Genomic DNA, 27,443 nt, shown 5'->3' with positions numbered 1-27,443 from the left:
CCCCGACCGCAGTCCTGCCATGCACAGTGACCTTAAGTATCACATCCAAGTTGAACGTCCCTGCACTAATAACTTCACTGGGCTAGGCTAGAGATTCATTCAGGTGGCAAGATAAACAGGCGGGAATGGTCCCCCAGGTCCTTATCAGAGAGGATCAAGCGAATGCAGTGGGACCTGCCACCATCCACCCTGGGAGGCAAAGACAACTTTAGGTCTTAGCGTGTAGTGACAGTGAGAAAAGAGTCTGTTGTCCCGGTTACCAAACTCTTGCAGCGTTCTCATCAAAAACCCAGAAGCGGTTGTCAGTCACAAGATAGTTTTATTTACTTTCAGGAAGTAAAGGAGACGGGATTCATATACAAACCTCTGTCTCCTAGAAGGGAGGCTTAGCCACTGCTTATATACACTGTTTGGTTAATTACACACTGATTTCTTCTTTGCAGTTGACTACCTTTATCTGGTTGGATTCCTGTCAAGTTCATCCTGTTTACAGCTGTTCTGCAAAATACTGTGCTACATCTTAACATTTAGCAAGAATAACATTTACTAATAAGATTTAGAACTGCCCAGACCTTGAGACTCTTGTCCTAATAACATCCCTACAGGGAGAAGGAAAAAACAAAACATGGTAACAGAATTACCCTTTGCTCAAACCAAATTAACTTTGTTGTCCTAGAGAAAAGTTCCTGCTTGTCTTTGTGAAGTGTGCTTGTTTTATCAGAGATTAAGAAAATTGAAGGTGATAAACCACAGTTGCCACTTGGGGAGCCTAATCTGAATTGAGTAGTCCACCTGACCCTGCTTCATGGAGCCTCCAGACCCTTCCACCAACAGCAGGGCACAGTCAGCTAAAAATAGACATCTGACTGGTGTCTTGAGCTTCAAGAACAAACAAAATGAAAAGTCCTTCCCTAGTGAGATGGGGTGTGGTCACCAGCCAGGGTCGTTTAAGGATGGGGCAGGTAAGGTAGAGGGGAACCCCAGGGAGTGAGAGATTCAGCCAGTAGGAGGATGTCATCTTAATAGTTTTCAACAAAACAACATGATTATGAGTGTGAAGGTAACTATGGCAACCTGTAAGACCAATGCCGATGCCTGGAGAGCACAGTCTGCCCTGCATTTCACCAAAGGGAATAGAAACCACCTGGCCAAATGCGAGGAACAAATAGAAGGTGCTGCAGAAAAATCAGAGATGCAGAGGCCAGAGAAAAGGCCAGTGATTTCATGAGTATTTGTGGAGAGGGGATTATATCGTATTTTCCAGTCAGCTGAAAAATTAACCTAGATTTTGCTGGCAGCAGGGGTTGGTCCCCCAACTGTTAATTCTCTGTCCAAAATCTTTCCGCAGACACCAGTCATTTCTGCCTGGAGCTCTACCAAGTTTTAAACCAGCATTTTGAGACCAACCTTGTGGAAGTTGGCACAAGTGGAGCCATTTTAAAATGGCCATTCCAGAGGTCTTACCTGTGCGTCTTACTGCTTGAACCTTTGGAATGTTTGAACTGTGCAAAATAACCTTTGGATTGGGCCAAAAGAGCATTGTCTTCCAAACAATTGTTTGTGAAGTTAACAAGAAAGCATGCCTCCTGACTATACAACTGGAAGCTGAAGACATTCTTTAGAATTAGTAAACAGCCATGTGTGGCTAAAGACTAATTTAGCTTCTTAGCACTAATACAAATTCCTTCTTTCTGTTCATGTAATTATTTCCCTGTCTTTTTTCGTAAAACCCCCTTGCCTCCAGTCCCATTATTGGAATACTGTTTAAGTTTCTGCATGAATCAGTGCTTCTGGAATAGCTATCCTTTGATCCCAAATAAATGATTGTTGCTTCTCATTGTGGCTTTTTATTTTCAGATTAACAACCTCAAAAACTTAGGTTTGCCTGTATTCTTTTATTAACCACCTAAAGTTTTATATAAACTACTAGAAATCCTCCTATATGTATCCTAAGGGTGAATTAAACTTTCAAAAAGGTAACTGGAGCATCACTTGGACCTAAACTATGAACTCAAAGGTGTTTGGGTCAAAGAAGAATATAAAAATATTCAGCTATCACACCTTCTGCACTCACATCCAAACTCTGCATTTTTGTTGAGTATGTATATTCTTTTTAAGCCCCAAAGGAAATGTATTATGCTACTATCCTATGTAAATTAATATAATTTAATTATATGTTTAAAAATTTTTTTACAAAGCTTTCAAAGCACTGGTTTTAAAATATTGCTTAAGATGACCCTATATCATATGCTTTGTTCAGTAAGATAATTTTCTTTTTCTTTTTTTAAGATTTTACTTATTTATTTTTAGAGATAGAGGAATGTAGGGAGAAAGGGGGAGAAACATCAATGTGCAGTTGCCTCTGATGCACCCCCAACTGGGGACCTGGTCTGCAACCGAGGCATGTGCCCTAACTGGGAATTGAACCTGTGACCCTTTGATTTGCAGGCCAGCACTCAGTCCACTGAGCCACACCAGTCAGGGCTCTCTCTCTTTTTAAAAAAAATCATATTTTATTAATTATGCTATTACAGTTGTCCCAATTTTCCCCCTTTGCCTCCCTCCACTCCTATTCTCTCTTAAGTTTGGGGTTAAACACACACACACACACACACACACACACCCCACTTCCTGTGGTCCAGGACATTCCAAGTTATTTAACTACATTAAAATTAAAATTTCTGTCCTGGTGGGGTAGCCCAGTCAGTTAGAACATTGTCCCAATACACCAAGGTTGTGGGTTTGATCCCTCATCAGGGCACATACAAGAAGCAACCAACGAATGCATAAATAAATGAAACAAATTGATGTTTCTCTCTCTCCCTCAAATCAATAAATAAAATTTCAAAAAATTAAAAATTATGTTTAGCAAAAGGCACTATAAAAAATTGAGGACAAACCACAAACTGGGAAATCATTTAATTCATAATGAATTAGTAACCAGAATACATAGTTTCCTACTCATTAAACAAGAAAGACAAGCCACCTACAAGCAGAGGATAATGGCTACCTTTGGAGAGGGTGGAGGGACTGGGGTGAGGTGTACGTAGAAGGGGATGCCTTATGGCTTCAGTTACGTTAGTAATATTTATTTCTTCAGGTGTCTTGTAGGTACCAAGGTGTTTGCTATTTTACTTGTATACTTTTGCTATGTATAAAATATTTCATAATGCATTTTGATGAGTTAAAAGAAACGCCCCACAAACTGTTTCATTTGGTGCTCCAAAGTTATATTATAGTTTTAGATGCTCACTTTTTAATGGAAACAAGTGAAGATTCCAATATCTATCTTCTTGAATATTGAAATGATGAATATGTTTGTCTAGCAAGATCTGGTCTATGTGAATCTTGCATATATGACCAGACTCTTAAGTCTCTCTGGATGGATCATCTGATGGTGGGATAAACTTTCACCCACTTTCATTGACAAATTATAGTAGCTTTAGTTATTTTCAATACTCTTGTCCTCCAACCTTTAAACTACAGTTAAGTGGCTAACACACCACTGTATTACAGTATGAGCGTATTCTGAATCTGACTATATACACTTACTTTTATCCTTGTATTGCATATTTTATGTGTTTTTATGTTACTAGTTAGCATCCCTTCATTTCAGCTTGAAGAAGTCCTTTTAGCATTTCTTACAGGGCAAGTGTGGTGTGCTCCCTCAGCTTTTGCTTGTTTGGGAACTTTGATTTCTCCTTAGTTTCTGAAGCGAAACTTTGTTGGAAAGAGTAATCTTGACCAGCAGTTCTTTCTTTGGGCACTTTGAATATTTCATCCCACTCACTCCTGGCCTGTGAGGTTTCTGCTGAGAAATCTGAGGAAGGCTTTATGGGGATAGCTTATAAATGACAAGACTCTCTTCTCTCTGCTTCTAAGATTTTATCTGCCTTTGATTTTTGACAGTTTCATTATGTGTCTTTGAGAGGATTTCTTTAAGTTGTGTTTGCTTGTTGACTTAGGAGCTTCATGAACTTGAATGTCCAAATCTCTCCCCTGATTTGGGAAGTTCTCAGTCAATATTTATTTAAATAAGCTTTCTGTCCCTGTTTCCCTCTTGTCTCCTTCTGGACCTCCGATAATTTGCAAATTGTTCTTTTTGTTAGTACGCCATAGATCACATAAGGATTTCTTTTTCCTTTGTTCCCTTCTAACTGTAATATTTAAAAGCTCTTGTTTTCTAACTCACAGATTCTTATTTATTTTATTTTATTTTTTAGAGAGAGGGGGAGGGGGAAAACATCAATGTGCAAGAGAAACATCCATTAGTTGTCTCTTACGCGCTCCCAACTGGGAACCTGGCCCACAACCCAGGCATTTGCCCTGGCCGGGAATTGAACCACCAACCTTTTGGTTTGCAGGCCAGCACTCAATCCACTGAGCCCCACCAGATTCTTTCTTCTGTTGTTAATGCTCTCTATTGCCTCTCCCCGCCCCTCCAATTCATTTGTGTTCTTCAGCTCCAGAGTTTTTCTGTGGTTCTTTTTTTTTATTTTTATCTCTGTCAAACTTCTAATATTTAATAAACTGTTTTGCTGATTTCATTGAGTTGTCTTTATTTGTTTTCTGGTATCTTACTGAGTTTCTTTAAAACAGTTATTTTGAATTATTTATTGAGAAAATTGCAGGGCTCCACATGTCTTTGAGATAAATTACTGAAAGATTATTGTGATCCTCTGGCGATGTCACATTTTCTGGATTTTTCATGTTCTTTGAAGTCTTGCTTTGCTGCTTTCACATTTGAGGTAGCACTTAACCTCGTTCAGTCTTTACTAACCACCTTTGGGAGAGAAAGACCTTCCCTTAGCCCCTCTAGGGATCGATCATCTTTCAGACTTTCTGTGGATACATCTGCTCCACGTTTCTTGCTCCCTCTTGTGGTAGAATTCTTAAGCTTGGATGTCTTTCTCTGGATCCTGCAATGCAAAAGGTGGGTGCATTTGTTTTCCCAAAGTGGTGCTATGACTAGACTAAACGTTGTTGTCTCTCCTTAGCCCGCAGATGTGGGCCCCTTCTCTGTGTGTGCTCACGGTTCCTTTGCCCAAACTCGCTCCTGCCAGCACTGGGAACGCACAGGGTGGCACCGTGTGAGCATGAGGTGTGTGGGGCGCTGGGGTGTCCGTGGCCAGTTGAGGGATCTGAAGGTGACTTTAGCGGCTCATGGACAGGCTGCCTGATAGGGTCTGTGATGCATTTAGCAGTGCTGGTATCCCTTTAAGTTCCTCTGAGAATTCTCCCTTCTGCTCTTCCAGCCTCGCTCTTCAGTACTCTGGTTGGGGAAGAGAGAAATGGACCTCCATGGCAGCATCTGGCACAGCGGGGGAAGCTGGGTGCTCACTCAAGCGCTCTCACTTTCTCCTGCGGCAGAAATCACGGACTGAAAAGGTCTCTCTTGGCCCTAAGCTGGGCTGCCTTAGGGAAGTGGGGGCGCCAGTAAAGTCAAACTGTTCTCTTGCCCTCTCCAATGCATCCAAATGCATATAGATAGATAGATAGATAGACAGATAGATAGATATAGATATATCTATACCTATATCTATATATATCTACACACACACACACACACACACACTTTTTTTTTTTTTTTTTTTTTTCTCTGATAAATGCTGGAACTTGCCCCCTGGAAACCTAGACTCCTGCAAAAGTTCTCTTTGTGGGTGATGGTCGAAGACAGTGTTTTCCAGGGGCTCCCCGACTGGCCAAGAGGGGCTGGAGACAGTTCGTGGGCCCCGCAACCTCTACAGCTGGGACCGAGGTCTGTGTGCCTATTGTCTGATGCACAGGTGGTGACACTCCTGGGTTCCTTGGCTTACGGTGCCGGGCCCCACAGCGCCCCCACAGGCACTTTTGCTTGTGGATGGATGCTCCCTTGTCGTTGAGTGGGGGGACAGGACGAAGGATATATCTTATTCAGCCTCGATGCTGATATCTCCACAGAGTTCCTTGGGGAGCGCTACTGAACAAAGAACCACCTGCTGGCTCGCGGGGCCTGCGTAGTTTAAAGTGAGAAAAGGCCTCTGGGCCCCCAACTTGCTAAGGGCAGGAAGAGGTTTAAGAGAGTTGCTCAAAGGGCATATTTTTCAAAGTGATCACGAAGGTGCTGGAAAAGAAGGGCTATCCCCGAAGGCAGAGGCAAGAGTCAGGTTGGGATGTCGCCTGCGGGAATGCTCCCACCAAGAGAGACTCACCACATCAAGGGACACTGGTCGCTCCTGTGCACCCCGCAGATGTTTGCCTGTGGGGGTCAGAGTTGCTGCAGACAGGGAGTGTGCTGCGTGTCCCGTGCCCGCCTCTCCAATGGAAGCGTTGGCTGTGGCTCTCCTCCCCCAGCCCACCCGTGAAGGCTGGCGTGGGGGAAGACCACTTGGCACGTTAGTGTGCAGGTCCCTGGACCGAGGGGAGCTGCACCTGAGGGGCCACATCCAACCTCGTGCAGATCATGAGACCTTGGACTTTTGAGCCTGAGGCTGGGGATGGAGGAGACTTGGGGGATCTTGGGAGGAAGTTAGTGTTCTTCAGGTGAATAGATGGGAATCATCAAGGGCGAAAGGATAGGCTGCGGGAGATCTGACTATAAAAATGGCCTCAATTCTCCATGGATCCCTTTATCCAGGCCCTTTGTATATGACTTTGCTGCATCTCTTGTCAGAAGGGGCAGTTTATTTCCCTACCCCTTGGCTCTTACTGTCTTTGTGACTTTTTCTTATGGCCAGATTATGTCAAAAGTGCACAAAGCACAGTTCACTAGTTCTGTGCCTGGATCTCATGAAGTTTGTGGGCTTTTTCTTGGTGGTGCTTGTCATGTGGACCATACCCCTAACCCTTCTGGGGGACGAGAGGCCAGATGGAGTAAAGATGAGCCATCTCAAGCCATTCAAACCAGCTAGTTCTCTTCCAGCCAGGTGGCTGGCCAGAGCCACAGAGCAAAGGTCATCCAATACCAGAAGACCCACTCAGCTAAGAGCTGCCCAGCTGGCCAGCCCACAGAATCATGAGCCAAGTAAATGCTGTTTTAGGTAAAAAATTTCATGTTTGTCATGCATTATTATTGCAGTGGATAGCAGATATAGTTACTAATAACAGCTAACTTCTGTGAGAAAATTACCAAGAGAGATAGTACAAAACCGAATGGTTGTCCCTTTTTAACCAAGCTATAAATGATGAATATGCTCTCATTGTTTTTAAAATTTCATAGAAGTGAAACTTGGTGATAACTTAACGAGGCACATTAAAGAACTAGAAGAAAAGAAAAGAAAAGAAACAGACAAATTGCCCTGGCTGGTGTGGCTCAGTGAATTGAGTGCCTGCCTGGAAACCAAAGGGTTGACAGTTCAATTCCCGGTCAGGGCACATGCCTGGGGTGCAGGCCAGGTCCCCAGTAGGGGGTGTGTGAGAGGCAACTGATGGATGTTTCTCTCACACATTGATGTTTCTTCTCTCCCTTTCCTCTTGCTCTGAAAATAAATAAATAAAATCTTTAAAAAAAAACAGACAAATTATACAGAACTGAAATTCGAGTTGTGGGTTCTGGGGAATATGCCAAAAATAATTGGATAGTAAAATATCAAGGTAGCATAGCAATGATGAAATTTATAGTTTACTTATATACAATTGTAATGATGATAAAATCCACTTAATACTTTTGTAGACATACATTAATGTCTAATAGCACGCAACAAAATAAGCTAAGGAGCACTAGAGAGGCAAAAGGGAAGAGTGTGAAAATAAGAGTAAGCTTAAAAACATTTCAATTCAGACTTGGTTAAAATTAAAAAGAAAGACATGGGCTAGCATGGAATTTGGTGAGAAAACGATCTGGAGGCAAATAAATCTTGCTGGCACAAGTACTATAAGAATTCAAGGTGAGGCAAGCGACTGACTTATCATCTCAAAAAGATCAAAATGACTAAGTTGTACTTACATTTGATGACCAAGCGCAGCTCTTTACATGTTCATTTATGCAGGCTGTGTCTTGTAATATACTGCATGATTCCTCTTCAATGTTTATGCTGCGTCTCCAAGCAAACAGTGTCTTAAAAAAAAAAATTGTACTTATTTCTCAAGGCTGCAGCCTATAGCATGAAGGTAGTAAAGCTTTCAGGTCATTTTACATATGCATATTATAGTTAATTGTACCTGTTATAATGTGTCTTGTAGAACGTTTTATGAGTTCTAAACCATGATTGTAAAGGAAGTTTCATCTGCTCACGAGCCTGGTGACGATGGCCCCCCTAGGACCTCCGTGGTCTTGGAATTGTTACCCCATCCAGAACAGAAACTCTCCTGCGCACCTGAACAGTGTCCCAGACCGTAAGTGTGGACTTCCCCAGTACCAGTTAGGTTAGCTGAGTAGATTCAGTGATGTTTCTAGCAGATTTATTTTCAGAAACATTGAAGTTTCCTGATTCCACTGTGGTTCCTGCCCCACGGGCACCCCTCCGTTGGTGATCTCTCCCTTGCAATGATCTATGTGTGAGGCTTTCACTGTGCTTCTGCCCTTCTTCCCCACCACTCCCCTTACCCTCTGTGTCCTCCCTTCTATGACACATGGGCTTTCTTCTGTCTCCTGTTTCCATGAAAGTCCCGTTTTCCTCATTGGCTTTAAGGAAGCTCAGCTTTCCTCCAAGCATTCTGCTTTGCCAGCAGCTACCTTTAAGTTTGGGCGTAAAGTCACCCTTTATTCAAACAGGAGGTGGGGTTGGGGTCAGCGCTCTCCTAGTTTGCTAAGTCTCTTGACTATCACCATCCCTTCCTCCTAGGTAAAAATAGCTGCTCCTTTAAGATAGTGAATTAGTTGTTCCGTTTATTTACACATATTGATTGAGCACTGACTTCATGCCAGGTATTGTGCTGCAAGTTGGGGTGACAAGTGATTTGCAAAATTAGATATCAGTTCCTGTCCTCATGATACTGTAGTCTGGTGACAGACATTAAACAGACAATCATGGTGCTGTGAATGCAAATAACGGAATGTCAGGGAAGCCTTCCCTCATTAAGTGAGGACTCCACTGTTGTGAAACTGGGTGATTGGAATTAATTAGGGACGGTGAAAACACGAGGTGGTGGGGAGAAGGTTTCAGGCAGTTTCAGCGCCTGAGCATGCGCTAAGTCCCTGTGGTTGCAAGAGCATCGTGCCAATGACCCGGAGGGGCAGTGATGGCCACAGCACGAGGAGGAAAGGAGGCTGCGGTTGGTCGGAGCCTGACCGCATGTAGTTTCATAGCGCATGATTAGCATTTGGTCTTTATCTTGAGAGCAGTGAGAAACCACTTTCTGGTCTAAGGAAGGGGATGAAACGATTGGATTGATGTTACAAAAGTATCTCTCTGGCTCCAGTGTGGGAAGTGGGTCTCCGCGTAACAGAGAAGATGTGGAGTCCAGCAGCAGGACGGTTGTGGTTTGGATAATGGCAAAAGCCATGTGGATGGCGAGAAGCGGCGTCCAGGGGAGATACTTGAGTAGATGAAGAGTGTGGAACATGCGGATCACGAGTCCTAAGAATCTGTCCAACTGGTGACTGGCGATGCCGCTCTATGGGCAACAGTTAGATGTCCCATTTATTTACTTAGCAAATACTGACTGAACCATATCTTGGGTTGAAAACCAGCACTCGGGGTGCCTCTGGCTTGTTTCAGTGCACAGGTTACCACGGCTCACTTCTGGTGACCGTAGCTCTGAGCCCTCAGATGCGCACGCCGATACCACGTCCTGGACCCGGGTCTGAACTCCAACCCTCTCATTCCTTGAAGGAGTATTAACTGAGAACCTAGCAGGTCCAGGGGCACCGAGTGGTCTAGGAACCATCCTTACTCATTTTGGAGGAAAAGACCCATGATTAACGGCGTTATCACGTGTAGCGTGTATTTCACCCCAACATACTTGGCCGGCAACAGAAGCGGACCCGCCGAGAGACACGAACCCAGGGTGATTGGATGAAGAGAGCGCGCGGAGAACGTTCTACGCATGCCCTGGGCCACAGTTTCCGCGTTGGCGGACTCGGGTTACGCCACCTCGAGGCGTCTGCGCGCAACGTCACTTTCCGGCGCCGTCAGGAAGAGGTGCAGGGCTACGCACGTGGGTAGTGGCGCGACGACCCGGCTCATGGCTAGTTCCGCGGGGCTGTCGCTGTGCGGGCAGGCGCTGGTGGTGCGCGGTGGCAGCCGGTTCCTGGCCACTACCACTGCGAGCAGGTGAGGGGTCTGGGCTTGCAACAGGGAACTGAGGCTGCGAGCACGCGCCGGGGCCTGGAGACCCTAATTTCCCTGTACCGCTGGGGCTGTGCCCGTACTGGGGTGCCCGCGGGAGTCCCGCCACTGCCTCGGTCTGGCTGTGTGCCTGCGCCGCGGAGTGTCGGTCCTTTTAGCCCTGCTTCCTAGAACCGCGCCGGGCGCACCCCTCGCCCCCTGCCTTGGGCCCCGCCCCTTCGGCGTCAGGTCTGCGGCTTTCTCTGCAGGGATCTGCGGATTGTAGGAGGGCCTCGGTAACAGGGGGCTATGAGACCCAGGCTGGGACCAACGCGGAGTCCCGGGCACGCCCGCCAGACCCTAACGTAGGGAGCACGGCGGCTCCTGGCCTTCCTGGTTTCAGGCGTCTGTTATTCCGGAACGTGTGCCGGCTAACTGAGCTCCGGGCGCACTCCCTCTCGCCTCCCTTGGCTGGCGGTGGGGCCTGCTTCCTCAAACTCGGCATCCGTCGACCCCCCGCTCTGCTTGCTCTTCAGGAGTCGAGGGTCTTAAAACTCCAACTCCTTACTCGAGGGTGTACAGTCTGCAGCGTTCAACTCCCTAGTGGCCCTTCACGCATTTGTGCCTTTGCTTTCCCGAATTTGACACGCCTCCCTTGTCGTTTCCCAGTGTGTACACAATGCCCGGGATTTTTAAATTAGGAAGTGTTTGTTGCTCTAGTAATGTTGAGTCAGGAAGGAGCCTCCTGGGTATTAGTTGTGGTCAGTGCCTGCCCCTTGTTTTTCCCCAGGGTTTCGACTCTCACACTTGAAACAGATGACATGTCTAACGAAGGTGCTGTCAGTGCTCAGTATTCAGTGGTTGGTTTCAGAAATCCACCTCGATGTTAAATTAAGGGTTCACAAAAAATTTACTCACAAACCTGTCATGTACGCCAGCCTTCTTTGTTTTTGAGGTTCCCAGTGTCTAACACATGCCACAGGGAGACATCTATCTGCTTGCTTCGCTAGTGGCCTGCACCTTTTCTGGCTTGAAAGGCTACTTCTCTTTTCTATGCCTCCATGCTCCATACAAAAAGAGTTTAAAGTGCAGTCACTTTAAAGGCTATAAATTTGTACAAGATGCCTTCCCCATTCCAGGCACTGGAGGTGGGGGTGGGATAAACCACAGGGAACCCGGGGTCTGATGGGAGAGGTGGTTGGCAGTGATGGGGAGGTGAGACATTTTTCCTAGACAAGAAATGGTAGTTTTAGTTTTGGGTACAAAAAACCCCACTGAAAACAGTATCAGGTGAAATGACAATTGTATCAGGTTAGTTGAAAATTGTATCAGGACACAATTTCATCTAACATAACCATTTTGTCTTAGTTAGTGCCTGAAAGGATAGTATATTACCTCCTGTTGAGCGTTTGTTCTCACGGATCTTACTGATTTGTGCACAGAACCATGGCAGCTGGGTATGGCAAACCTACCCAGAGATTGGGCAAATAGAGCTCCATGGCTGTTCCCTGCAGTAGCGTACCTAGACTAGATGGTTCCCTGTTGTGGCTAAGACCTTTAGAGTATTTTTCTGTTCCAGGGACATAAAAGAAATGAGCATTTTTATGAACAAAGTGTGCCTTTTAAAAATGTTTCTGTTATCTTTCTTTAGTGATGATGACAGTCTCTTCACATATGATTGCAGTACTGCAGGAAAGAAGCCACAAGAAAACACAGGGTGAGATGGTGGGGAAGCCTCTTCAGGGCTCGATTCGGGGTCTGAATAATGGGGCCTGTCAGCCTGAGAAGGAGAGTGTCGTTTTCTCGCTGAGTTCTTCATTTTTCTTGACCTTGCTTGGCGGATAAACCACCTCAGGAAAGCACTGGGGAACTAATTTTCAAATTTAGGCGTTAAAAATATTAGAACTTTTCAAAATACTTGTAATTCATTTCTATCAGTAATGATTGTATTGGCATCTTGAAATAATACAATCAGTTTTAAGTGCATTGGGGGGCAGTTGTATGAAATTATCTTTAGCTAATTGAAAGTAAGAAAACCAGAGTGTGACAATTTTATATGGTAACTTTGTTTAGTAGAATTGGTCTAGTGGCTCATTTATTTTTTAAAAATTGTTTTGATCCCTGCCTCTAGTCTTTTTTTTTTTTTTTGAGATTTTATTTATTTTTAGAGAGAGGGGAAGAGAGGGAGAGAAACATTGATATGTGAGAGAGACAATAGGTTGTCTCTCCCATGCCCCCAACCAGGAACCCAGCCCACAACCTAAGGCATGTGCTGCGATTGGGAATTGAACTGGCGACCCTTCGGTTTGCGGGACGACGTTCAACTCACTGAGCTGCACCAGCCAGGGCCCTGCCTCTAGTTTTGAATTCATGTCCATGAGGGAGTGGGCCATATGGTCACTAAAGGTCCTTCTAGCTCAGCTCTTTGGATTTTGGTGTGTTTACTGAGAGGTCTTTCTGTTTAGATTTTACTCCTTAAACATTGGAACTGTGTGAATCTCCCCATGTCCCCTGAAGAGGTCCGATAGTCTGGCTACATGAACCTCATGGCATTTTGTACCTTTGCTTGCATTAGAAATGAATGAGGCTGGCCTGGAGGAGCACAGCCTTATCGACTCAGCTGGCCTTAAGGCCTCACTGCTCCCCTCGTCTCTTTCTCAGGGAGGACGGACAGCTGCTGGAGAAGGGGAGTGACACGATCCTGGCGTCCACCTTCTCCAAGTCCGGAAGCTATTTTGCGTTAACTGATGACAGTAAGCGTCTGATTCTTTTCCGTACAAAACCATGGCAATGTCTGAGTGTCAGGTATGAAATGCTAACATTGAATAATTACGATGTTGAACGCATAACTTACACTTGCATGCCGATAACAGTAGTGACAGTAACAATTATAACATGCAGCTAACACATAGCGCCGGTGGTTTGCCCAGGGCCTCTGACGGGTGGGGGCATTGTCTTTCCCCTCATCTGCTGGCAGGGAGTCTGGAAGCTGATCCCAGTCAGATTGGAAGGGCACAGCCAGGTCCTGAACCTGGTCACTTTGGCTTCAGAGTCGGCCTAGTCAATGTGCCGTCTTGCTTTCCAAACTGTGTAGTGACAGGAATAAAAGTCAGCACGCGCCCAGAGAGAGCCAGTCAGAGTTTTGTGTAAGCTCAGGTACCTGCGCTTTAACTCGGCTGGTGTTTGGGGTTAGAGAGCTTATTTCTAAGTATTGGGGAACAGATGGGAGCTCAGTGCTGATGCGGGAGGATGGCAGGAGCCCAGCTGGAGCGTAGGTGTCCCGGGGCCGAGGCAGCTGCTCTTACCCACAGGGCCTTTAAGTGTTCCTCGGCCTTGCTTGTTCCTCTTCCGGATCTCCCGCCACCCCTGGCAGGGAGGCAGTGCTGCAGCCCAAGGAAGCCTTGCTCCCCGGGAGCCTCTTTGTCCCCTCACTGCCACGTCCTGGGAAAGGAGGTAGGCGGCCCTGACACATGGCACCGGGCAGGTGTCAGCGGCTGTGGACTCCAGCAGTCGCCTGTGAGCAGTCTCTCTGTTGCTTTAAGATGACGAAGGCTGGAATCTTTCTGATGGTGCTGCAACGCCAATGGAACTGTCCACACGGGGCCGAGTCAGTCCCCTCCTTCTCTCCCTGGGAGGCGGCATGGTGTCACTGTCCCTTGGTAATGAAAGGTCCAGAGAACATGTGCAGGTGATAATGTTTGAGCTATTAAATGACCAGGGTTAAGGAATTTTCCTTTGTGCTGGGGACAGCTATGCCATTTAGATCCTTACTTTATTTGCTACGAGAAGAATAAAAAGCTAAATTCCAGGTGTCATCACAAGCAAAGAATGCCTGTTCTGCCCTGTATTCCATTCAGGTTAGAGGTCAAGTTTGGCAACATCACTTCCTTTTTATCTTACTTATGTTTTTACATGTTCCGCAACAGACGCCCCTGATTTAAAACCTTTAATAGACACGTGAAACAGAAGGACGTCCAGGGAAGTGTAGACCTCCCTCCAGCTCCGCTCTCCACCTCTCTCCCCACAGGCAGTTGAGAGTTTCCCAGTAGAAGAATCACTTAAAAATGTGTTGCCTTGTGTGCGGGTTGTAACTGATAACGGAATTGCTTTTTTTAGCTGACTGCTCTGAATTCACATCATCCTTAACTTGAATGGCCCATTGTGCAGCATTTTCCTGCCAAAATAGCCTGAACAGTCGCTAACATTTAGAATGTGGAAGATGTTAAGTGTTTTCAGGATTTGGGGTAAATACTGCAAGGGGCCTTGTGGGTTGTGATGCAGAGCTTCTCCCACAGGGATGTTTGCACTTGGCCTTGGTTTCGAGTTGCTTCTACAACCCTGAGCGGGGAGCGGGCGGCGGCGGAGGGAGGGATGTGAATACAGGAAGCAAGCCAGTGAGAAGCACACGAGTGACAGCGATGACAGAAGACGGTAGCTGTCTTAGTCAGCGTGGGTCTCTGACCAACACCACAGCATGAAAAAACATACCTCCTTCACACCGTTCCGGGGTTGGGATTCCCAGACTTGTCGGCAGGGCTGGCTTGCCCGCGGGCCTTTCTCCTTGGCTGGTTGGCTGGTTGGCTGTTGGCTGGTAGATTGCTGTCTCCTTGCCTTTTCACATGGTTGTCTCTCTGTACCTGTGTCTCTGGTGTCTCTTTGTGTTCTTAAACATAATAAATCTCATTTTCCTGTAGGAGAGGTTCCAAAAATGAGTTGCCAGGTCAAAACATAGGTGCATCTGTAATGTAGGTAGAGAATCCCAGGTTCCTTGGCACACACTCTGCCTCCTGGTGGGTACGGTGCCTCTTTCCTGCCCTGCCAGCACAGGGTGATACCAAGCCTGATGACTTCAGACAGCCTGACAGAAGGAAGCTGGTGTCCTGTATACCTAGTTATGAGCAAGGAAGAGCATATTTTATCCTTAAGAACTAGTGTCTGCACTGGCTTCTTAGGTGAACTTTGCTCTCCCGCTGGGCTGTTTCCAGTCTCATTCAGTTGTGTATTAGGGAGGCTGTGTTGTAGAGGAGCCCATCTATGCCAGGTTCTTGCCCGTGGCCTTGGCCTTGGCCTTTTGTAACACAGCACATGGACCGAGAGCTGCTCAGGGCCGTGGAGGCTGGGCCAGCCTCTTCCTGGGCACCCGCCTTGCGGCAAACTTTGCAAAGGCCCAGAGTCCGGGACGACTGCCGGTCTGTGCTCTCTGGGCCGACTGACGGGAGGGCCCTCGGCAGGACTGGCCTGGTGCCATGGCTGCGGGGGGGTGGCCGGGATCGGGGAGCCGAGGACAGGTCCTCGGGGTTGCTGTGCCCTATTGTGGGAATCTGCAGCTCACCAGCAGGTACTTGGTTACTGCGGCTGCTTTAAGACCTCACCTTGGAGGGTTTTGAGGAGAAGCTGAGGAGGAAGTTGTTAGCAGCAGCGATTCTTTTCAGGGTAAAAGAGTGACTGAGGGCAGAGAACTTGTGGAGCAGCAGGTCAGTGAGACCCCAGGCCCAGAACTGGGGCCAGAAAACCAAGGATTTTTGAATCAAAAATGAGGACGACACCAGGGTGAAATACTTTCTGTTTTGATGTGTGCTTTTATTAATAAGAAATCTTACACACAAAATCATACTGTCTTATACAAAATGCCTGTATTAAAATAATAAAAGCCTGTGGAGAGAAGGCAGAGTCACTGGAAGTCAGGCCTGGGTTTGTCCTACCCTCAGGGATCTAGGGACAGGGAGTCTGGCGGCTGGGACGTGCGGTGCTGGGAAGCTCAGTGTCCTCAAGGCCGGCAGGCCTGGCGGGCTGCGAGGCCTCTCCTGGTCACCCTTGTTGAACAAGGGTGGCTCCCTGGAGGTGGGCTTGGGGGCGGCTCGGGGCCTGGCTCCACAGGCATGTCCCACTCACCCACAGGAGGGAGGCTGGTGGGGAGAGGGGCAGGTCGGCCCTGGGGCCTGAGGATGTGCGGGGCTGGGAACTCAGGCGCTCCGTGAAGGGAGGGAAGTGCTGAGGCCCTGCATAGGCTGGAGGTAGCTGTGACCCCTACCTCCCCCTGGGGCCACCAGCTGTCCTGTCCTATCCTGTGACCTGCCCTTCCCCTCCCTCCTGCTGCCTGACTCCCCCAGACCCAAACCCCTAAACCCACTCCGTGGAGCTGGGCCGTGTCTGGAATCACTGCCAGGCCTTCTAGCGTGAGCAGCTGAGAGCCCCCATCTGGCGCAAGACAAAGGGACAAGATGTGGAGCTGAGTGGGCGTCGGGTGCTGTGTGTGTCAGGGGTTGCAGTGAAGGGGGATTGTCCTGCTGCTGGGAATCCAGGCCCCGGCGTTCCTGGAGGACTGTCCTAGCTGCGGCTCCAGAGAGTGGTGGCCAGGCTGTCACAGCGGCTTGATTGGCCCACTAGAATGAGCACAGGCCGCTGTTGGAATCTGAGAACTGGGGGAAGTTGAAGACTCGTGCCCCCAGCCTGATTGCTTCTCTTTTGTCGTTTTATTCACCGTATTTGTGTATTGTCTCTGTCTGTGATCCTCCGGCCTTTTCTGTCCCTTTGTCCCTCTGCTCCTGAGAAGCTCAGGGTCCTGTTTGGATGCTGTGTTGGGGAATAATTTCTTTAGGCCTCAGTTACCATTTCAAGCCAACACTGGAGCTCAACGTGCCCAGAGCTGGCGCAGCCGCCAGAGCGTGCGCTGGCAGGGCTGTTGTGGGCGCTTGCGTCGACCTGTGTCCGCCGGTGTGAGCCAACCGTGGGCGTCTCTCTGGCCTCCTAGGACCGTGGTGAGGAGGTGCACGGCCCTCACATTCACAGCCTCTGAGGAGAAGGTTTTGGTGGCAGACAAGTCTGGGGACGTTTACTCCTTTTCAGTGCTGGAGCCACACGAATGCGGCAAACTTGAACTTGGGCACCTATCGATGCTGCTGGATGTGGTATGTGGGTGAAGGGCTTATTAACTCGGCTGTGGTCAGACTCGGGTGGGGCGTGGGTGGGAGTGGGCTCTCGTGTAGCGGGGGCGCCCTCTGCAGATCTGTGAGCAGGAGGAACAGAACCCAGGAAAACGAAGCTGAGAGCCGGCGAGTGAGGAGGGGCGGTGGTTCCGGATGTGAGGGTAGGCACAGGTCAGGATGACGAGGTGGAGGGGCGTGAGAAGAGAAGGCACAGGCAGCGGGTCAGGGTTTGCCCTTCGTGCCTCACGGGCATCACCTTGGTGTCCTCTCAACCCCTGAGCCAGGAGCTGTGGCCCCGGAGGCACCTAGAGGCCCAGGGAGGGCTGGGCTGCAGCCCTGGGTGGTGGAGCGGGGGTGAGTTCCCACCGGGACATGCAAAGCATAATGTGGGGCGGACAGTAGTCGGGACTTGTTGACTGGCTGGACGTGGGGACGTGTGACATAGGAAGGAGAGGAAGGTGACTTGGTGCCGGAGACAGGAAGGCGTAGGTGGCAGTAATGATGAATTGTGGTGAGAGGGTTTCTGCATGAGAGGCTGGAGGCAAGGGGGCCCGAGGGATAGGAGCAGCGGAGCGCTGCTGGCTGTCCCACGAGTGGATCTGTCCTTCCTCACCCCTTGCACGCAGGCCGTGAGTCCTGACGACCGCTACGTCCTCACCGCCGACCGGGATGAGAAGATCCGGGTGAGCTGGGCTGTGGCCCCGCACAACATTGAGGCCTTCTGCCTGGGACACACCGAGTGAGTCTCCCCCCCGCCCTCCGGCCTCCCGGGGATGGAGCTCAGGTTTGACGCACAGAGTGGGTCCTTCGTTTGGGGAGCTGGTGGCCAGGTGGCAGCTGGCGTGAGCTTGTAAACCTTTGGGGAGGAGGAGAGCATCCCATGGGTGGCTTCCGGGCGAGGCGCGTGCTCGCAGGTGGTCAGGGCCTATGGCACCGTGACCTGCAGGATCTCCTGCCTTCACGTGTGTCAGGGAGAGTTTTCTCGTTGGCTGTCTGCCGGCAGGGCCTGTGTGTGTGCAGCTGAGAGGCCCCCCTCAGAGCCGTTGCTTCTAGTCTGTTACCCATGACCTGCCGTGGCAGGGGGCTTGTTCTAGAACACCCCGCTTTCTCAGTGTAGACCATGGCTGTGGTCAGCAGTCACTAGGTGGGTGTGTTGGGGACAAAAAACATATTTTTCTACTTTTACCCATCCAGGAATTAAAAAGCCTCTGAACCCAGACAGTTGTTGCTCTGTGATCTCTGACTTGTGCCCGCGAGCTCTTTCTGCAGTTGAATTATAAGGGAGGCACTTCTGATCGGTACTTTCTTCTCAGGCAGAAGGCTAATTTTAATGCACACAGAGGAAAAGGAAAAACAGTTTGCTTGGCTGAAATGTGTCAAATATGTTGTATGAGGCGGTGGGAGACATTGGAGCGGTGCCGTTCAATTCTAAGCTTGCTCCTGCTTCCTTGATGTTGAAATTTAACGTACAAATTGACCCTCAGAGAGGTCGATGGACACTTAGTGTGCGCATCATGACGGCTTCTTTTGGCTTCTGCTCCGTCCCCTGGTCATTCAGCACCTGGAGCCCTTGGCGCCCTCCGGCCTTTGCCTGCTGCTGTGCGTCGCCGGGGTCCTTGCCAACCCGCACACCCCTGTCCTACGCCTTTGACCGCGCTGTTTACACAGGCAGGCACACTCGTCCTCACAGCTGTGCCCCTGGTGCTCCCCCCGCAGCTTCGGCCGCCGCCCCAGCCCCGCAGAGGAACCCCCAGCCGTGTGCCTCGCCCGTGCCATCCAGGTCAGGGGCTGCGGCTGGTCACTCTGAAGCGAGGCATTCCCTTTGTGCCGAGCAGTGGTTTCAGAGACTTAGCGTGAAAAATGGGGTAAAAATGGCTCGTTATTCACGTGTCGCACTGATTGCAGATGGAAGTGATGATGCTTTGGATGTACTGAGTGAAGTGAGAGCACAACGTGAAGGTTAACGTCACCCGTGTCTGTTTGGTTTGTGGACACGGTCGCCATCAGCAACTTGAAGGGACCCCGGCTCTGCGTTTCTGCTGGCACACCCGCTCTCTGGCCTGTCCCTCTCCGGTCCACTCTGGGGCTGCTGTCGCTCTTGCCTGTTGCTCTCTGTGGCCCCCAGCACAGTGCCTGGCAAGTAGCAGGCGCTCAGTAGGTGCTTCAGTGAGGCAGTAACGACTCATTGATGATATTTAAGAATCTTCTTTAAAACGCGTGGAAGCTGGTCCCCGCCTCTCTCCTGGGGAGTCTGCGGTGACTCAGGCCCTGCCCATCGTGGTGGGCCCAGGCTGCGTTGATCCCACAACCTGTGCCTTCCCTTTTTCAGTTGGGCTCCTGATGGGGCGGCTGCAGCCAAGACCGGGCCCCGGAGGCGCGGGAGCACACGGCCCCTTCCCAGGCGGCCCCGGGGCCCGTACGTTAGTCATCCGGTTGCGTCCCCCTCACAGCGACCAGAGGCCGGTTTCCGACTCCCTGACCTGAGCTGGTTTCTGGGAGGAAGTGGTTCCTTGGGCCGGGGGACAGCTGGTCTGATTCTGGCCTCTGGACAGTGTTGCTGCTCCTCTGTCCCCCACTGTCCCCCACGTCTCAGCCCGGGGACCCGATGGCAGGGTCCTTCAGTGAGAGTCCCTGGAGCTGAAGTGCTGTGCGCCGGGCAGCAGGGAGCAGCACACGCTGTGGGTCTCCCGCAGGCGTGGCCGGGCACCGTACCTGGGCCGGGGGGCTGTCCTTCGTGGGGGCCCCGAGAATGCCACGGCCAGCGCGCTCCCCTGGCTCCCTCACCGCCATCTGCGTGGCCACTCCAGTCACACGTGTTCTCATCTCAGTTTCTGTTGGAGTCGGGGGGCTGGGGAGGACGGGGGCGGAAGGCTCCTCAGCGAGGTGACAGGCGTGCGGGCGTCGCGGCAGCACTGGAACCCCAGCTCACTCTGTTTCTCCTCGCGCCGCAGGTTCGTGAGCCGCATCTTTGTGGTGCCTGACCACCCCGAGCTGCTTGTGTCCTCCTCCGGGGTGAGTGTGCCCCTCCGGGTTCCCCTCAGTGGGGACCCAGCTGGAGCCATGCTTGGGGCCAGAGCTTACCTTTTGTTCCCAGTCGTAGCTCGGAAGTCAGGGTGTCCCGTTTTCACCGGTGGCCGTCCACTAGGGGGAGCTTGTTTTCTGGGTTTTGGAGCTGGCCGGGCCTGCTCCTTGCCTGTGACTGTGCTCCCGTCGTGTGCTTGTGGGTACATGTCTGCGTGTGTGGAGAGCTAGAGTGGGTGAGCAGGGAGTCCGGTTTGAGGGGCTGTTGTTGCACCTGTAATAACATCATGGTCTCAGTTCAGGTAGTTGATAGAGGGTCCCTTTTCTGAGTCTTAGAGGGACCTGGGTTCCATCACCGGTGCTGCTGACACACGCTCAGTAGCCCCACGTGTATCTTCTTGTGCCAGTGCCTGGTCATCGATGTGCCTGTGTGTGTGCATGTGTGCATACCTGGCCCGAGTACAGCCTGGCACGTGATATCAGGTGGTCGTGTGCCATTTGCCCATTTTGTTGTGTGGGGCCACCGGTTTTTCGTAATGACTTGCACGAGCTTTCTAGAGGAAAGAGCTGCCGGTTGGGAAGGGCGCCCTGGTTGTCCCAGAGTTACCTTCCCCGGGGCCTGGTGGAAGTCTGTGTGCTTGCGGGCAGGGCCGCGCCCCTGAGAGGGCGCTGACCATCGCTGTGTGCAGGACTGCACCCTGAGGCTCTGGGAGTACAGGCGTGGGCGCGAGCTGCACTGCTGTCACCTGACGCGCCTGCAGGAGCCAGCGGGCCCGTGGAGCGACCAGGTAACGGAGTTTGTCTCTGGTTTGTGGGGGCTGGCAGGGTGCCTCTCCCGTCACTCAGATCCTCCAAAAAAAAACGTTTTACATTGGAAACATTTCTTTGCTGTTAGCGCAGCTGGAATGCTTCCAGCTGGGGAGAAATCATGTATTTCAAAGTTTGAAGGCAGCTAGTCAATAAGTGGGAAATAATTTATAGCTTACCATGCTTGCATTCGAACAGCTGATATATAGAAAGGCCTCTAATCCCCTTAGAAATGGAAAATATAGTGGAGCTGGAGCAGAGAGCTTGGCTGTGGGTTTATCAGCCAGGCAGCAGGCTGAGTGCCCACTCAGCACTCTGTAATCTGTCACGGGCTAACCTCACGGCCCCCCAGATCAGGCTACCAGGCCCTTCGGTTGCCAAGGAGATCTGCAGGGGGCAAGGTATGGGCTGCCTTTCAAGGTCCCCAGGATTCTGTGCTCATGGGCACCCAGCTCTGATGCTCCTGGGCTAGTTCTATGCAGCCAGGGTCTGGGCTGGCTACACGTGGACAGCTTGCCAGCTTCCCAGCGGCCCCTCTGGGCCTGGTGGGGAGGGAGGGTGGGGCTTGCAATCATGTCTCTTCAGACCTGCAGAGCTGGGTGCCCTCTGCCTGTCCCCGGGGACACCGTGCACTTTCCCTTGCAGTCCCTACGTGGCACCCTGCCAGCCCTCGGGCACTCGGCCCTCCCTGTGTCTGATGAAGCCTGGTGTGAAGTGAGGGGCTTGCCTGCCTGGTCCTCGGCGTGGCTGCTCGTTTCCACCGTCTGTTCTGAAACTGGTCTCCGGCCTCCGTTGTCATAGGGCCTCAAAGCCGGCAGGCCGGGCCTGGCTTGGGCCAGGGCCCGGGGACCCCAGCCGAGGGCCTGCAGGGGCTGCCTGCCAGTGGCTCCAGCTGCTCCGGTTGTCCCGTGGGCGCCTCCCACTTGGGCTTCTGCAGTTATGGGAGATGTAGCAAACAGAGACCTGATTTGTCCTGGTAACTTTGCGTTTTTGAGCCCTCACGTAACCGAATGTTCTGACAGTGAGGTTGATGCGAGTTCTTTCTGAGAGTGGGGAGAGCAGGTGGTGGAGAGGGGGCTGGGGACGAGCAGGTCTCTGACCCATGTGGTGCACCTGGCGCCGCCTCTCGGGGCGCCTGCCTGCTCGGGCCGGGTGAGTGCCAGGCCCTTTCTTCTCCCCCTGTCGACGCACACTCAGTGGCTCTCCCCTGCTGTGCCTGCACCGAGCAGCCCCTCCTCCCCTGGTGTTCTCTGTTCCCTCCTGTCCTTGCTTTTTGACCAGTTCTGCTGGCTTTAGAGACACCCGCAGGCCAGAGCAAGCCACGGAGGGGCTTCCGCTTGTGCCCCAGCAGTTGGAGCCACTGGGACACCGGCAGGCAGTGGTTTGCAGAAAGTCCCAGCTCTGGCTTTGCTCTTCTTCCTGGACTGCGGGTGGGCGCTGTCGGTCTTACCGCAGCGTGTGCTCCCGGTGGGCACAGAACAGGTGGCGTTGGGTCCCCAACACGCAGTTAAGCTGCTGCTTTCCTTTCAGAGGTTTGCCGCGTCCAGGATCACTTACTGGAGCCGGGACAGCTGCGTGGCGCTGCTGTGTGACTGGTAAGCTCATTGCTCCCGGCCCCCGGCCGGTAAGGGGGATACACGATTGCTCTCCTGCCTCGGGAAGTTGAGACACTGTAGCGGTACTGCAGCTCCCTGCAGGGCCCCCTTCCTCAGGTGGTTGCGGTGTGGGCGCAGCCTCCTTTATGCAGGCGTTCTCTTACATGCTCTGTAAATCCTCTGGTTGAACGGACCGCGAGGCAGCGGCTGGTCCTTTGTGTGTGATCGAGTCCCACCTGAGGGCCTGTGGTCGATGAGATGGACGTAGGTAGCACGTGCCACTCAGCTGCTTCCTGCTGAGTGTCTTCTCTGTGCTGACTCCTCGCCAGCCCTCATAACAGGTCTCGGGAGGGTGTCTTGGCTTGTCTTAGAAATAAGGATGCAGGGTTGGAGTGGGGGAAGTGCTGGCCGGGCAGTGCTGGCCCGGAAGTGTGCTGTCTGCTGCCCCGCGGGCAGAACGGGTCTTCTCCACACTGTCCCTTTTGTCCTGTGTTGCCTGCCCTTGCTGCCTAACACGTTGTCCCAGGACTTAATGAGGCGGACGTTTCCTGCCTTCCAGCCTGTGGCTCAGGGCTCTGGGCGCGCCCAGCAGGTGCTTCTAGCGCAGGGAGGCCGAGACGTAGGCGAGGGCCGCGTCCTCTGCACTAGAAGGCGGGCCGGGGTTGGGAGCCGTGCTGCCGTCGGAGTCGGGCTGTGGGAGTTGTAACGCCCATTCTCGTTCTTGTGGGAAGCGTTCCTGTGGTCTACATTTTCCAGCTGGACGCCCCCGGACGGCAGCTGGTTCACAAACAGCAGCTGTCTTTCCAGCACCGAGTGTGGGACGTCGCCTTCGAGGAGAGCCGGGGGCTGTGGGTGCTGCAGGACTGCCGGGAAGCCCCGCTCCTGCTCTACGTGCCCGAGGATGGCCGGTGGCAGGTGAGTCGTGCTGGGTCCCTGCGGCCCCCGAGCCTGGGGCGGGGGCGGGGGGGCCGCAGCTGTCGCACCTTTCAGCTTGCTCACACCCTGGTGCCGGAGGGTGTGCCCTGGGATGGGGGGCCATCAGGCTTGTGGCCAGAGAGAAGGGAGCTGAGCTGGGATACCTGGCCAGCTTGCCCAGTGCTGTGAAGCCTACAGCGGACTTGGAGGATCCCTGTCTGGTGTATCTTCCCCATGCCTGTCCTGGTCACACTGGTCCTTTTAGCAGAAAAGCCGATGCTTGGTGTGCATCCTTAATGTTTGCCACGTAGCGAGGCCTTGTGCCGGGGCGCCGGTCCTGCTGGTTAGAGCAGCCCCCGGGTGTGGAGGAAGGTGTGTGGGCTAAGCAAACCCAGACCTTCTCTGAGCTGGCTCCCCCACCCACAAAGCGGGGTCGCGCTCGCCTTTCTGTCCCGTGTCTCGTGGGCCTGCCGTGGCCATAGATCTTTGCAAACTTTTGTGTCCTTTGTGGACGCTCACTTGGCCGAGTGCTCTGGGGAAACCCCTGAACCTGTCAGGTAGTTTTCTCTGAAAAGTGGCAACGAACAGATGCCACCAGCTGGTACCTGTCAGGTTGCCAGGCTTTGTCGATAAAGTCACATGTGACAAACCAGTACATGAAATGCCAGCGGCCCTCATGTCATGGGTCTTTGTACCGAGGAGAAGGGGTGGCTGCTGGGTTTGGTTAGCTGGCTTGGCCTGGTCTTCATGGAGGGGGCACGGCGTCTCTTCCCGGGCCTGCGGCAGAGACCCCCGCGGCTCTGCCTGTTCCCGTGCCAGCGGCACCTTCTGATACAGGGGTTCCCTTTGCCTCCCAGGCTGCTCCTGAGAATGCGGCAGTGAAGAAGGTCAGTGCTCACCTTCACAGGAACTGGGCCATGCTGGAAGGTGAGGGCGCGGCTGGTGTTGCAGGGACATGGCCACGGACAGAAGCAGATGACAGGACACGGGGCGCAGTAGGGAGCTGTGAGAATACGGGGTGTACGGGTAGTGCACGTGTCCCTGTTAGGGGCACCGAAGAGGCAGCCCACACCCAGGCAGGAATGCCAGGCGGGCCTCGGGGGGACTCTGCGTCAGGACAGTTGAGCTGCATGTGGTCAGTCGGAGCAGCATTCTGCCTTGTAGCCTTCGGGGCTGGGTGTTCGAAGTCCCCAAGGCAGGGCCAGTACCTGGTGTGGCACCCAGGTTGGGTGGGAGCCATTCGAAGCCCCCTGCAGGTGGCATTGAGTGACAGCTTCCCTGCTGGGAGGTGAGGCAGGAGGGTAACCTGTGGGGTTGCTGAGGGTCCTCAGCCCAGGGCAGGTCCTAAATAGGACGCCAGGCCACGAGAAGAGGGCGAGCCGGGGAGAAGGCAGGTCACTCCCACAAGCCGCTTTCTGGCGTGGGAAGAGGGCGGCGAGGCTGCCGGTTCCTCGGGCCCCAGGCGGGCAGGGAGCCCATGGCGAGCGCGGAGCTCTGCCACCTGGCAGCCTGTTGGAGTGCGTTGAAACGGTGAGACCCCCTCGGTGCGCACTGGTAGGAGGCGACCCCGGTCCCGCAGCCCTCGGCTGTTTGCCTCACGCTTCTCTTGGGCAGAGACTTTAATAAAGCAACAGCGTCTATTAAAGGGAATTGGCAACCCAGCACCGGACTTCAGGTGCCTCCCTTCCAGTAACAAAGCTGATGCCCAGAAGACACCTTGTGAAGCCAACCGAGGTTCCTGGGAGCCCTGGAGAGAGCCTCGTGCCAACTCGGGGTTTGTGGGAGCCGAGATGCGAAGGCCATGCGGGGCGGCCCCCAGGCCAGGCGTCCCCGTGCAGACCTGCTGGCCCTGTGCCTCGGGTTAAGTCCCGTCCGCCCCTCCCCTCAGGGCTGAAGGGCCGGGGCCGTGACAGCGCTGCGTCCCCTCTAGTGCGGTGTGGGTTTGCTTGGGCCACACCGGCCAAGCGGGTCTGCAGTGGGACCGTCAGGGACCCGCGGTGGGAGCGTTGTCCACAGGCCCCTCCTCACTCCTCTGGCACAGCTGTCCCTGCTGCCAGGGCCGGGGACCTGTGTCTTCTGCCCAAATGGCCCGCTCAGGGCCGGGCCGAGCGGTGCTTAGTGTCCCTCAGAGGCTTGGTGGAGAAAACCCTCCTGTTTTCAGAGGGGAGGCAAGTTGACCTTGAAAATCACAGAAGGGCGAGAGAGCCTAGGGGACTGGGGGGGCCACTCGCACAGGGCAGATGTTGGTCACATGTGGGACACAGGCCTGTGCGTCACTGATGGCCCCATGGAGTTTCCCACCGGGTGAGGTGGTCTCAGGAGTAGCCAGCTTTTGTGTTCTGTTAGAAGCGAGTCTGGGGTCCAGCGGAGGCGAATCCTGCGGGGGCCACCTTGGAGAAGGTGCCAGAAGCCCACAGAGAACTCCAGGTGGACACTGGGTTCATTCTCTGCTGCAGGAGGGCCTCGCGGGCCCTCCTGCTACTACAGGTGGCGTCCTGAGTCACCGTCCCACCTGGTGTCTGTTCTTGTCCCTCCTGCCCAGGCTCTGCTGGTGTGAACGACGGCTTCAGCAGTCTGTACAAGGCCACCTTTGACAACATGGCCACTTACCTGAAGAAGAAAGAGGAGAGGCTGCAGCAGCAGCTGCAGAAGAAGCGACATAAGAGCCCACCCCCGGGGCCCAACGGGCAGGCCAAGAAGGTGAAGTCCGGGGAGGGGTCCCAGAGCGGCTCGTCTTAGCCATGGCGCGGCTCTCCCAGCCCCGAGAAGCGGAGGGGTTTCACTCGTCCCCCCCTTGCCTGTCGCTCCTCTGAAGGAAAACAGGGACGTCACTGCCCACTTAGGCTTGGTGGCAGTCGGGTCCATCCAGCTTCCCAGAGACGGGGGCTGTCCCAATAACTAGATGGTATCCCAAGCTCCAGAACAGTCTGTCACTGAGCAGAGGCTCCGTGGAGGGTGTTCTGCACACCCTGCTGGTGACCGGGAAGCCGAATGGTGTGTCGACGTTAACTGGAGACACCGCAGGCGAGCAGCTCCGAGCCTGCAAGCGCCCCGCCTTCCTGTTGGAGGGTACAGGAGCCTGTGTTCGTGGCACTTGCTGGTTCTGCTCTTTCCATAATGCCACCCACGCCTGGCACAGCTTTCACCAGGGGACTCCATAAGCAAACAGTTTTACTCCGGCCTGATGGGTGTTTTCCTTTTGTTCCTGTCGGTGGGTCCGTCTGGGCGGCGTACTGCACTGTCCACCCCCGCGGCCACTCGCCATGTGGGGCCATCACAGCCCAAGGAGAGTGAAGTGCTCAGCTCCCCCCTCGGCCCTGGCCACGCGCTCCACCCTCACGTGTGCCCCGTCCCCACGCAGTGAAGGCTTCCGCTCAGCTGCGGACGTGAGGGCCTGGCAGCCATGCTGGCGGGGAAGTGGACTCGCTTCAGGATGTGAGAACGGAGGAGCCAGGCCGGAAACGTGGCTCCGCAGGGAAACGGTCGATGACATGTGTATTTATTATTTTGATTTGAACCTGGTGCACATGTCACGGAAAGCGGGGGTGTCAGCTGGATCTAATCACCAATCAATAAAGATGAGAGCCTTCTGCAGCTTCTGGAAGTGTTTAGCGGCGACGTGTGGAACTAATTTGAAAATATATTGAGCAAAACTGTTTTTGATGAGTGGGCTGTTTGTAATTGAACAGTTCACTTTTTGATTTGAAGCAAAAAGTTGGTGTGCTTCACAGGGTACTTGGAAACACATCATCCTGTGTATCAAAGGCTGGAATGCTTCACATTTTCCTTAAGTGCCTTTTAAGTAGTCAGAATTTACTTTGAACATAGATCTGAAAACTGCTGTTTATGACGTGCTCAGGATCGCCTCCCACTGGACAGCCCCAGGCCAGGGGTTAGGGTGGGGGTGCTTAGACAGAGAGGGTGCCCAGGGTGGCCTTCCTGGGGGAGGGGCCTGCCTCGGCTCTGCGCTGGGCCCAGCAAGTGTTCTCGTC

The 27,443-nt window shown here is 52.4% G+C and overlaps 1 protein-coding gene across 2 annotated transcripts; it reads left to right on the top strand.

The window, feature by feature from the left end:
- Positions 1-10,053: 10,053 nt before the first annotated feature.
- Positions 10,054-27,092, top strand: WDR4 (WD repeat domain 4). 2 transcript variants are annotated; one of them, XM_054576293.1, is made up of 11 exons: positions 10,054-10,193; positions 11,872-11,904; positions 12,849-12,992; positions 16,939-17,095; positions 17,740-17,852; positions 20,065-20,125; positions 20,824-20,922; positions 22,472-22,536; positions 23,268-23,451; positions 24,309-24,378; positions 25,994-27,092. In XM_054576293.1, exons 1-11 carry the CDS (start codon positions 10,105-10,107, stop codon positions 26,188-26,190), a joined length of 1,212 nt encoding a protein of 403 aa, XP_054432268.1. In that variant the 5' UTR covers positions 10,054-10,104; the 3' UTR covers positions 26,191-27,092. The 2 variants fall into 2 exon arrangements, with proteins under 2 accessions (XP_054432268.1, XP_054432260.1); XM_054576285.1 differs by having other exon boundaries at positions 11,839-11,904.
- The last annotated feature ends 351 nt before the right edge of the window (positions 27,093-27,443 follow it).

Source organism: Pteronotus mesoamericanus, unplaced genomic scaffold (assembly GCF_021234165.1).
Source record: "Pteronotus mesoamericanus isolate MK-2021 breed Mesoamerican mustached bat unplaced genomic scaffold, CSHL_Meso_final contig_116, whole genome shotgun sequence".
Taxonomy (NCBI): domain Eukaryota; kingdom Metazoa; phylum Chordata; class Mammalia; order Chiroptera; family Mormoopidae; genus Pteronotus; species Pteronotus mesoamericanus.
Note: the sequence above shows the minus strand (reverse complement) of the source record. Positions and strands in the feature narration are given on the sequence as shown.